The 13,111-nt window shown below is 39.0% G+C and overlaps 1 protein-coding gene across 2 annotated transcripts in view; it reads right to left on the bottom strand.

Moving 5' to 3' along the window:
- Positions 1-13,111, bottom strand: part of wars2 (tryptophanyl tRNA synthetase 2, mitochondrial) — a 105,382-nt gene that overhangs the window by 32,689 nt on the left and 59,582 nt on the right. For both annotated transcript variants that reach the window (XM_050049222.1, XM_050049221.1), the window contains one exon: positions 5,175-5,309. In XM_050049222.1, coding sequence (XP_049905179.1) covers positions 5,175-5,309 — 135 coding nt within the window. The remainder of the gene's footprint in view (positions 1-5,174; positions 5,310-13,111) is intronic.

The raw sequence follows: 13,111 nt of genomic DNA, 5'->3' as shown, positions 1-13,111 counted from the left end.
ATGAGACTAGACATTAGCGAATTCATATGCATACGCCACCAGGAAGTGTCCACGCTCAGCAGTCAGACAGGAGTCAGGTTAATTTCCAGGGCTGGTACCTGCGGTTATTCCACAGGCTAGTTAATAACATGTCGGGCAGGAAATCCAAAGTGTGGGATCATTTTGAGAAGGTGAAGGACGAACCCAAGGTGATATGTAAACTCATCTTCATTGGTCGACTACAAACATGACGTATCATCTGAAACATGGAAGTAGCTACATGCCCATTAGCCCACAGCGTCATTAACAGGCGGCTCGCTCAGTGTGTGACGTGCACTTGTAGATAAAATATAGGCCTATATTAATGAAGGTTCATTAGTACGGTTTTGTATTTCTCTGTAATGTAGCACAGTGTTAACAATGTTACTGATACTATTCTTTCTCACACCTTCAACTCAAACCACCAAAATATATCATTTAATCATTAGATTAATATCATAAACATGTGGGCAACTAGTCACCAGAACACAAATATCAATTCTGTCAAACTACTTCAGCTTACAGCACAGATATTTGCTGTTATGCGCAGACATTAACAGCAAATTTTGAAAATAGGTAACAAGATTTTAAAGAGCAAAAACACACAGCTGTGTCACAAACATCTCCCTCAAAATTCAAAGCATCTGACAAAGGTCACACTTCATCTCTGTGTCAGTCCGTTGAGGTTCAGTGACTTTTTAAACACATTTTCCAGTGCAGAAAAACTTCCAGAAAAGCGTCTTGTTTGACGCACATCACACCTCAGGGCATTGTGGGCGTGCTGGTGTTTTGCACTCAGCCGTCCACATTTGGAGAAAATTAAAACAAATGAAAACCAACACTTCATTTCTGATGTTATTGCTGGTAATGAAGCACTGCTGTGATGCTTTTCGAGTCCCCCCTGCTTCCACCCCTTTCCTCCCCTCTCGTCGCACACCTCTCCGGCCTCTCTGGAGACTCTGCCCTAACAAAATACAGACGGGACGGCGGTGAACGTGCATACTGTGTTACAGCTCGTACATCAACCTGCAACAGGGCTTTGGGCAGATGGCTGAGGTTTTTAACTGCAGCGTAATGCAAGAACAGCTCAATAATTAGCATCGTTGTCGTACTGAAACACACTGGTTATTCTTACACGTGCCAGGGGACTCGTTGTTTGCCTTAACACCCCATTTGCTTCTCCAAGGCAGCCGTGCAATGATAGGAAACTCTACGCTGAGTTATAGTAGGCATGTTTAACAAAGTAAAAAGGTACACTCAAGGAGTGCTACTGAGGATATGATGTCACATGCCAGACAGGGAAAGGAAACTGCACCGAAAAGACTCAAGACAGACGAGGAAAAAAAGTTTAAGTCACAAAAAAAGCTGCTACAGTCAGGAATAAACTATTAATGATTTAATGTGTCACTCAGGGCTGAGAGGGAAATGCCCAGAACAAAATAATCCAAAAAAATTGTCATTTAAACTTATGCAGAAGTCATAAAGGCATAAAAAAATCCCTGTTATTGATAGTAACAGAATTTTGTGGTTTTGTAAAAACCTAAAACAGCTAAAATAATCAATGAATCACGTTTAATTCATGTGATGACATGATGTAATTGTTTTTACGGAGAACCACATTTTGCTTCGACCTGTTTAGTTTAACTTCACTTTATGATTTCCTCCATTTCCCAGAATGCCTTTCCCCCAGAGACAGGGGCGTAACCATGTCTGCTTTCATCTGTACTCTAGGAAGGAAAAAAAAACCTTCGCCCTTTGATTCGGAGCGACTGACACCAAGCTGACAGTAACTGTTTTCAGTCTCTGAAACTTTTTCTGCTGTCCAACTAAACGCAGCTGCTCTAAATACCAAAACTTCCTGCTGCTATTCAGACAGTGTTCTCCACAACAGTAACAGATGAAGAGACTGTTACAACTGAAAGCAATCAACTAACCCTAAAAGTTAGGGCTGTGCTGAATCGTTGAAACTTCATAATGCTGACAGTTGAATTCTGAATCAGCATTCGAATGCTGTGTAGCTCGTTTTTTTTTGCACGTTTATTAATTCTGTTTAAACTCTGTATTTCTGCACAGCTGCAGATAAAGATTATCACTAATATTATTCGTAATATACTATTTGTCAATGCAGTCTACCTCCCAACTCTTTTAATAGTGTTGCTTGGTCAGTGGCTCCATACACATGTCAAAATATGACACTCTAGGTACCCCTCCAGCATCAGTTTTGGACACTGTGTGTAGGCTAGGCTGACTTTTGATTTCACACGGGAAACAAGCAGCGGGCTCCCAGGTGAAAGTCGGAATTTGTCTCATCCATCCACCTCCCATCCCAATCTATGCCGACTTTCTCTCTCTTCATACTACTGCAGATACTCGGAGCATCAAAAAAGGGTGCCTTGGTGCATCATCATCAGACACCAAGAGCCACTAACCAGGGACTTTTTTAGCTTTAATTTCAGAGTAGGCACTCTTCCAGCACGACAAGTGACGCAAGTGTATGGTGACTGGTCAAACGCAGCCAATGCAGCACTGACAACCGCTGTTTTCAAAAACCTTTTAACTGCGTAAACAACAAACAGCACAAAACACAAATAGTTCACACCAAAAAAAAAAAAAAAAAAAGAGGGAAACACAGACAAATGGTTCGAGACAGCAAACTAATCCAGGCTTTGCTCAACATATACAGTGGAAATACAGCGCAACTTTGGCTTATCAAAGTGGCAGTGACAGTGCTATACCAACCGCCAACTGGTTTACAGGACGTCACTTCAGTGTTGCCATTAGTGCTGCGAAAACAGGAGAAAAAGCCCTTGAAGCTATGTTGTTCTCGAGCAAGATCCCCAATGGCCACTTCCTCTAAGGGAGTCTCAAGAACAGTTTGGTCCGAAAAAGGCTGTATGATACTTTTATAACTAAGCCCTTCAGTCAGAGAGCTGACTTTAAGTCACTTCATGGTTAGGGCTAAAACACATTCCTCACATCCTTTTGGCCTCTTAGTTCACCTGGAACAGGTCTGCTAACTGATCCTACAATCAAAACACCTGGAACAGGTCTGCTAATGCTAACTGATCCTACAATCAAAACACCTGGAACAGGTCTGCTAACTGATCCTACAATCAAAACACTGTTGGAACAAACCGTTCATTACCATCTGCGGGTGGGCCATCACAATAAGAGTATGCTTGCATAATACGATGTTAATTCCACTACAGAAGAGACTTGATGATCACTAAGATTAGGTGGGGATATATAGGTATCGGTATCAGTCAAATAAAAAATCCAATACCATGCATCCCAACCATATCTGACTGCTAAAAATGTTTACAGTGTGTGTATGAAGAAAAACTAGACTTTAAGAGGACCTTGTCCATCTTAACAGCAGGCAGCTTGTTTCAGGGCTGCTTGTACATCAGTCAGCTTAGCTATTACTGGACATGGAGCTGAACACTGGAAGAAGTATTCAGGTCCTTTGTTTAAGTAAAAGTACTCATATTACACCATGGAAATACTCCACTGCAAGTAAAAGTCCTGCATTCAAAACGTAAGTAAAAGTAAGTTAGTCTTATCAGCAAAATGTACTTAGAGAATGTACTTCGACTAATCTGATGATTATTTCTTCGATTAGTCGACTAATCATTTCATCGAAAAATGTGTTAAAATGTTGAAAAATGTTAGTCTGTCTTTCCCAAACCCCAAAATTATGTCATCTAATGTCTTGTTTCATACTCACGCCAAAGGGTTTTAGTTCACTGTCATGGGAGAGTGTGTAAAGCTGCCAATATCTGAACGTAAGAAGCTGCAGTAAGAGTATTTTGGGGTACTTTATAGTACTTTTCTATGAAAAATGACTCAAACTGATTAGTTGACTACTAAACTAGTCACCGATTATTTTTATAGTCGATTAGTCATCAATTAGTCGACTAATAGTTGCAGCCCTACTGTCAGTGTTTTAATATTCTACCTGATGTTTTTGGATTAATATTCCTGCTGCATTAATGTGTATGTTGCATTTTACTGCTGCAGACATTTAAGGTTGTGGTCATTTTAACTTAAATCTAAAGCAATGAATCATGTTCAGTAAGATCACCATATGTTTGTAGCCTGGCTGTCCTGACAGTGTCCAACTTTTAATGGTGTCAGAAAAGCAGCCCTGTTTTCAGCTTTGTAACAATGCATTTTCCAGCTGATAAAGAGGGTTTTTAAAGAGTCTATTTAGTTTAAGGCAACTGGTTCAGTCATGGGGTTCACATTTCTCCTTGGTCATTAGTTTAAGGTCTACACAGTTAAATATATTCAGCGTCATACTTGTGTTTGGCCATGTCGTCCAGCTAGTTTGCTGTCTCTGTGAAGCAGCTGTCCGTTAGTTAGTCACTCTACAGCAGGAAACATTAAAAACACCAGAAATTCACCATACTTCAAAATAATATGTGTTTTTTTTTTTAAACAAAACTGATATGTTTTCAGGTCAGTTGCGGCCCATTCAGAATGGATCATAGACTCACTTTTGGACTGCAACCCAACAGCTGGGAATCACTGGTATGAGAGGTGGGGGAATTTTCTCAACACATGAGGGAGCAATCAATGCTTCAGTTTACCCCCAATATTCAACATCAACACATCTGTAGACACGTGGCTTTTCTAGTTAAGAAGTGGAATGAAACATTGTTACCTGTAAAATAGTTTAAGCAAGCTGTATAAAGCTGCATAAGATGGAAATACTCGAGTACAAGTACCTCACATACATAAGTAAATACAGTATCCACATTCCACCAATGCTGTGAGGCTTCACAAACGACATGTTTACTGAGTATATTATATATAAAGCCATAAAGCTGACACCTTAGTGCTCCTGTACAGACAGCCAATATCACCACTACTAGTTCAAACAGCTTATTTATTAAAAGAATAATTAACTATATAATGTCCACTCGGTTTAAATGAACGAACACATACAAGACGAGTTTAAACGCAACTGTCCCTTTACAATATTAACTCTTGTCATGTGTAAACTGAACTAAACTCTGTCTCAGGGTGTGAACAGAGGACACGGGGAGTAAGAAAACACACAGTCCCGGTTTTGCCGGTAACGTTTCAGTCCGTGTGTCGGTGTACGGTCAGGACACACAAAATGTCTCCGTTAACAACATGTCTTCACATACCTTGGTTCCCGTACAGGCTCCGGAGCAGAGTAACCTTTGAGGAGAATTAAACTTCTGAATGAATCTGAAGAGATGTTTGAAGTTAGTCCGCACGGAGAGCGCCATCTTGGATTTTGACTTCACCCTACGGTGGCTCTGGAAGGACAAAAGGGAGGGAAGCGTTTCAGCCCATAACAGTAATAAAGAATAGTCGGAAAATAGTATCATTTTAATCTTACATTATTACAACAAAGTAAAATAAAAAAAATTAAAAATTAAAAATAAAACACCAAAAAAAATTACACAAAAATAAATATATATATAAATTAAAATAAAATAAAATAAAATACAGGAACCATGGTGAAATGTAACTCAAGCTTGCTGAAGTACAATTTTGACATACCTGTACTTAATTTTAGTATTTCCAATATCTGCTACTTTATATTTCTACTCCACTACATTTCAGAGGAAAATATTGTACTTTGTACTTTACTTACATGTATTTGACACTTACAGTTACTAGATTTATTTATTTATTTCAATAAATAAAATGATATGCTTGATATATAACGCAGTGGTGTATCTGTCCAGTAGTAGCCTCAAAGTATCTTAGACTGGCTCCACATTGAGGAACTACAACATTAAAACACTTCTACATGTATTGGTCAGTCAATATAATGTTCTATAGTATTATAAAACAATAAAAGTCATTCTGCATATTGAGTACTTTTAATTTTTTTACTTGTAATTGAGTGGGCCTATTTTTGGACTATGGAATTTGTGCTTTTCATTAAGTAAAGGATCCAAATACTTCCTTCACCACTGCAGGATATATAACCATGAAATAGTGAAATATTCCAATACATTTTTTAAAATTAAGCTCATTATTATGACTTTCTATGTTACGCTGCTTCCTTTTGCAAACAGTGTTTAATCTGGGTGTGTTAATTTAATATGTAATTCCAGTTGCTTTCTTGTAAAATATAATTTTTCCAGTGTGTGGTCTGAATGAGCAACCGCATAACAAAGACTTTTTTTTTTTTTTACCAGGACGTAAAGTAAAACATTGAAGGAATACTTCTTTCCTCTTCGATGACTAAGAGAAGGGTTACCCGCCATGCAAAAAGTTAAATGTTTTAGCTTGAGTGTCAATGTGTGAGAGTTTCCTTGGATAAATCAGATATATTCTGGAGCACTGATTGATTTAACAGGAGCCTAATATTAGGTCTTGAATTTCAATTTGCTTTTTCACTTGTCTGGAGGCTTTTCCCTACATAATTCTTCTCAATAATGTTCACTTCAGCAACACCATATTCATCAACTATTAGCACCTGGGGGTGAAGAGGTTCTCACATCTTTAACTTTAGTGAAAGCATCAATATTACAGAGTTAAAATATTCTCCTACAAGTTAAAGTCCTGCATTCCAAATCATACTCAAGTAAAAAAAAAGCACAAAAAACAAAGTATCAAACCATACTAAAGTAAGTAAAAGTACTCATTGTGCTATTGATGAAATAATGTGTTCATCACTTTAATGTTGCAGCTGGTAATATTGGAGCTATATTTAATTTCTTCACGATAAACATGAAAAAGTTAAAACCACTCATTGTAATTGCTTCAACTTAAATCTTTTAACAGTTGTCAACTTAAAAAACTTGTGTTCACAATAAGGGAGTGCAGCTTAATCCTTAATAATTATTTTGTAGATTTTTATGTTGATAATCTAAATTTGCAAAGTAACTATAAGTGCATCGGAGCACAAAGTACAATACTTGCCTCCAAAATGTAGTGGAGTATGATTATAAAGTACCATAAAATGGAAATACTCAGGAAAAGTAAAAGGCCCTTACTTAAGTAGACTACTTGAGTAAATGTACTTAGTTAAATTCCTCCCCCTAACCCTACTCGAGTAAAAGTACAAAAGTATTCACATCAAAATATAATCAAAGTACAAAGAGTAAAAGGCCTAACTAGTTACATGTAACAAGGAAAGTAACTAGTTACGCCCTGACACTGTGAATGTAATTGCTGGGGGTGTTTCTGCAGGATTCCAGCTTCTGTGTAAATAACAATATTGAGTGTACGCAGTGGTGGAAGAAGTATTGGGATTTTGTGCTTTAGTAGAAGTCGCAATATCACAATGTAGAAATACTCTATTACAAGTAAAAGTCCTGCATTCAAATGCATTAATGTGTTCATCACTTTAATGCTGCAGTTGGTAAAGGTGGAGCTAGTTTAATTACTTTTGTGGTAATAATGAAAAAGCTTAAAAAAAAAAATACTGTAGAAAATCAAATTGGATCAGTTTTTTAATGGTAATTAGTTAATTCATCTAACTTAATTTAGTTCATTGGTTGAATATAATTTCTTTAGAAGTTGTCATAACTTGAAAAGATTGATTCAATCTATTGTGTTAATTTTTGTTGTTAAGCAAAAACATTTGTTTTTAGAAATTAGCTTAATCCATAATAATTTATTTGGTAGATTTATATATGAATAACCTAAATTTGCAAAGTAACTATAAGTGTAGTTGAGTAAGTACAAGTAACTCAAAATCATACTTAATGTTGCAGCTGGTAAAGGTGGAGCTAATTTTAATAACTTTTATGGTAAACATAAAAAAGACTAAAAAAAAAACACACAAGCAAACAAAAACTGGGAAATCAAATTGGATCAACTTTTTTTCTCTTAAATGGCTGTCAACTTAAAAACTTGTGTTCATAATTAGGGTAGGCCTTATTAAGTACATAACACTTAAAAAAATATTTTAAAACGTGTTTATGCTATCAATTATTAAGGATGTGGTTAAAAAAAAGAGGAAAAGCTTTTTCCCCTAACTCAATATAGTTCGTTGGTTGAACATAATTTCATTAGAAGTTGTTATAACTCAAAAAGATTGATTCAAACTGTTGCATTGTTTTTTGTTGACCTGAAACAGTTATTATTAGAGTGTCACTTAATCCATAATGTGACCTGATAATTTTTGGTTGACTTTATACTGATAATTTAAATTTGCGAAGTAACTAAAGCTTTAAAATAAAGTACGATATTTGCCTCCAGAATGTAGTGGAATATAATTATAAAGTACAACAAAATGAAAATACTCAAGTAAAGTACAAGCACCTAAAATTGTACAGTACTTGACTAAATGTACTTAGTTACATTCTACTTAGCACAAAATAAATGGAGATAAGGTGAAACTCAAACTAAAAGAGAAAAAATAAGGGTCTTATATTCATGTAGAGTAAAACTCAGCCACTTGTAGGTGGAGCTTCCTCCTCTCTGCTGAACTGAACACCAGCTGCCTGCACTGATCTATATGCATGTCTGAGCCGTGTGCAGCCTATGGAAGACGAAGATGTGCAATTACACACCACCCCCACCGCACATGTACAGTAGGCTATAGAAATGTGTCAGACGTGCAGTTTCCTTATTGTCTGAGGTCTATATGTTAATTGGGTGGTGTTGTGTCTAGGCCTGGCTGCTTCCTCAACAACTGAACTTTCCCAGGGAGGCAGCTGCACAACTATTCCATACCATACCTCATTACAAAGTGGCGATATACGTACTATAAGTGATTATGCTACACGCTGGGTAGGGTTACAATATGTTTGCAGGGCACGCTGGCCGCTCCTTCAGACCTCTTGTTTCTCAAACATCTGCTCCTGATTTTTTTCCCCTCCACCTTTTGCATCTGGTTGCATTTGCGGCACAAAATACAGACTATCATTCCATATTCATTATTATTTCCCGAGGCGCTGAGGCCGAGCTCTTTGGTGTTTCACATGGTGGAGACCTGAGCCGGTATGTTCTCTCACGCCTGGGTGATGGGAGATCTGGTCGGTGGAGCAGAGACCAACTGGTGGGAGATGGGTTTGTAGTGTGTGTGTGTGTGTGTGTTTGAATCTTCAGCTCCTGTTTCCTGGCCACCCAGTAAAGGTTGGTCCTCCTGCTCTTCTTTTTTCTCCTGCCTCCGCCTCTCTTCTTTATAGTGGAAGAGAAATTCCTTTCCTTAGACCAAGAGTCGTGCTTTCTATCTATTTATTTTGTATGTGAGTCTCATGCTAATGAGTCTCATCTTCTCATGCGATAGGTGACGAGGTCGGAGTGAGAATGTGTTGATGCTAACCAAGCCAGCAGCTAGTGTTAGGATTATCATCACCCTCTCGTTCAATACATGGTCACTTCTGGGGCGCCCAGTAGCTCAGTGGTTGGGGCAGGCGTCCCATGTACACAGGCATTGTCCTTATCCCTACTCTCTCTACCCTTTCACGCTTAATCTGTCCTGTCAAAAAAAGGCAAAAGCCAAAATAATAATCTAAATAAAAAAATTAAAAAAAAGTCTTTTGGCTCCAAAAATCCAAGATGGCTATGGCAAAAATGTCAAACTTGAGGCTTCAAAACAAGAGTCCATAAACCAATGGCTGACATCACGTGGACTCAAGGTCAAAAACTTTAAATAATTTTTTTTTTTTTTTCTTTAAATATACAGGCCTACCAACATTTACATAGATTTTGATAGCATCAATGGTGTTTGTAGAATAATAAGAGAAAGTTTCAAATTTGCACACATGGCTCTGAATACATATAAAATATAAATCAATAAATGTAAAAATCGTAATTGTGGCAGAACACAGAGAACTACATATACAGTCACATGCCAGCTCCTGCATCATGACGTAAAGTTGGCTTTTCGTGAAACAAAATGTGGTGAAAAAGTCTTTGTTTCAGGGGAATTCAAGTGTTAAAAACTGTCTATCACTCAGTTTGAAGTAGCAGAAGAAGAAACAGAAACTCAGCAGTGAGATCTCCAGAGAGGAGCGAGAGGCCGTCCAGGTGATGAGTGAAGACTTTGTGCTTTCATCACAAATCCTCCTGCTCTCCTTTCACCATCAGGGTGATTCATTTTTCATCCTCATCAGGCTCTCTGCACCTCCTGCTACTGCTCCTCGTCCTCCTCCACCCGAACACTACCCAACTTCCTTTTCTCACCTCCTTCTTTATAATTGTCTCTATTGTCCTTACTCTGCCTTGTGTCACTCCCAGTGGAGGAATGTAATGATATTAAAAATATACCAGTATTATCGTGAAGGTGATGATATGGCACATCCCTACGGCCGAGGCACTATGTACTGACAAAGCTTTAATCTGGTACGGTGCATCAAAGGTAATGGTGACAAATGGTGACATCTATGATTCAAACCATACATGATCCATTTTAAATAAATCAAATAAATACATATATAGTATTTATTCATGTAGGTGAAACTATGCATGCAACATTTTTCAGCTTCTAAACACACGCTTGAACACTTTCTCACACACATGCTAACTATCTGCAGCAGCCCTCCTGAGTTTAGGAGAGATGCTGGTAGGAAAGTCCGGCTGGTGGCGACCGACGCTCCACCTGTCATAATACAAGCCAGGCAAGGCATGATGGGAAGGTGGAGGGGGCTGCTGAGTGAGGGGCCAGAGATGTGTGTGTGTGAGTGTGTTTTCTGGACTCTGGATCCCGATGCTGAAAGACAGGATCTCCCCTCTGACACTGCAGGCATTCGGAGTCCACAGGACGTCCACCACCCAAGTGGATGGATGGATGGACAGCCAGCAGAATGACAGACACCTCGACAAACAGAGGATGTGTTGGCGGAGTAAGATGGACAAATGAATGATGGATGAATCAGATGGTACAGACGCACAAACAAAAGAACAAACGCCTGTATGGACGGACAGTCAGCCAGATGTACGGACAGACAGTCGATCAGTGGGAGGGTAGAATTTGGCCGGAGGAATAAAAAAATAATAATGAAGTCAGATACTGTGCAGCGCAAAGAACGTGTCAGTGATTGAATTGTCGGGCCGACCGCACACAGCCTGCAGCGTCACTCCCTCACCGGCCTGCTGTTCTCAGAGTGAAGCCTCAGAAAGCATAATAAACATTCAGTAAAGTATTTTGTGTAAAGAAATGTTTGCTTCCCCCGAAGAGAATCTGGATTTCATTACTAATCTGTGTGACTGTGCATGTGAGGAACAGTGTGTTTGTCATGTCAACGCATTGTGTCTACATATATTTGCATATTTGTATAGAAACATCCACGCCTGCCTACAGTGTGCCTGTGCTGAGGTTTGAGCAATATGCTGCCTATAATTGGTATGTTTCTACAAACCACAGATACAATACATTTGTACGTTTCATTGAATCATATCAATGTTTCTAAAGTGAGGTAGTATATAAGATGACTTTGTCATCAGGAGGTGGAGGGGACAGTGGATGGTGTGTCACCAAGGCAAGATGCCTGCCAAGCCGCAGACCACTGTTTGAGACCAACAAACAACAAGACTGGTTGTTGAAATATCGCTGCGTTTTCTGTTGGAAAAGTACCACAAACACTGAGTATCTTAAGGCAAAACACAGTGTTTTTCTAACCATAACTAAGTGTTTTTTGTGCCTAATCCTACCCAAACATTAACCACCGTATTGTTAAACCATGAAAAAACCTGTAAAATTTCAACATATATGCTTTATAATAACGTACAAATGTAACAAATCAGTGGTTTGCAGAAATGTACAGTGCCAACATGCATTCTGGCAACTGGGTTGGTTTTGCTTTAGTGGTAGCTATCCTTTGAAAATGTCTGGTAGATTTAGGTCTTATGGGATCAGACAAGATACGTAATCCCTCCAGTGTGTTCTGGGTCTGCCCCGGGGCCTCCTACCAGTGGGATGTGCCCGAACACTTCGAACAGGAGGCGCCCAGGAGGATCCTGATCAGATGCCGAACCACCTCAACTGACCCCTTTCAATGCAAGGGAGCAGCGGCTCTACTCCGAGCTCCCTCCAGATGTTCGAGTTCCTCACCCTATCTCTCAGGCTGAGCCCAGACACCCCAAGGAGGAAACTCATTTCGGCTGTTCAGCTCCGCGATCTCATTTTCTTGGTCACTACCCAGAGCTCATGACAATAGGTGAGGGTTGGGACGTAGATGGACCAGTAAGTCCGGCTCAGCTCCCTCTTCACCAAGATGGTCTGGCACATGTATAATTGACAGACATAGAGCGCATCTCTGTTTTCTCCTCTGAGATCTTCTCATATTATTAATTTATTCATATTATATATTCGTTCTATTATTTTTTCTATCATTCACAGTTTCAGATGCTGATGACCTGATTTTAGGGAAGGAGTATGCCTGTGTCCAGGCACGTCTCAGACACAACAGGTCATAAAACACAAGGAAAAAGTAGATCAGAACATTTTAAAAAAAATTCAGGATTATTCTTTCGGGCTAACTTGCCTGTATTACATACGACAGCTAAAGACAGACAAGACAGGGGGAAGGGAGACGGGGGGCAACATGCAGCAAAGGGCCGAGGGTCAGAATCACCTGGGCACCTGTTAAGGATTTAGCTTTTTAGTACATGTGGCACACACTCCACCAGGTGAGCTACCAGGTTGAATAACATCTCCAAAATTTAACTTATAAACCTAAAAGTGGTGCTGCAAGTACATATCAGGGTAAAATTAAAAGGATACCACAGTATGACAGAAGGAAAGCGTCAAAGTAAAGGTAACCCTAAAAATGAGTCATAAGGTAAAATATTATGAAAGAAACTTTTCTGATCTCATGCAAAGAAACTGAAATGTCACTGCAGCAGAGTTGTACGGACAGATGGAAGATAAGTAGCTTTAAAAACTAGAATAGGTTACTATATAAATGTACATTATGAGGTGCTAAATATACACATGAACAAAAATTGCATCTATAAAATGTATTCATACAGAAATATCAGGTAATTGATAAAAAGTAAGTGACTAACGATTATGCTGGAGATGTCTCTGTGTGCTGTCAATCAGATCCAACTGTCTGCTTGTGTGTGTGTGTGTGTGTGTGAGAGAGAGAGGAGGGGGGCTGTGGGGTCCCTCAGGGAGGCAGTGTGTTTCAGCACCTTGTCTCATTGC

Source organism: Epinephelus moara, chromosome 7 (assembly GCF_006386435.1).
Source record: "Epinephelus moara isolate mb chromosome 7, YSFRI_EMoa_1.0, whole genome shotgun sequence".
NCBI lineage: Eukaryota > Metazoa > Chordata > Actinopteri > Perciformes > Serranidae > Epinephelus > Epinephelus moara.
This window is presented reverse-complemented; position numbering and strand designations above follow the sequence as displayed.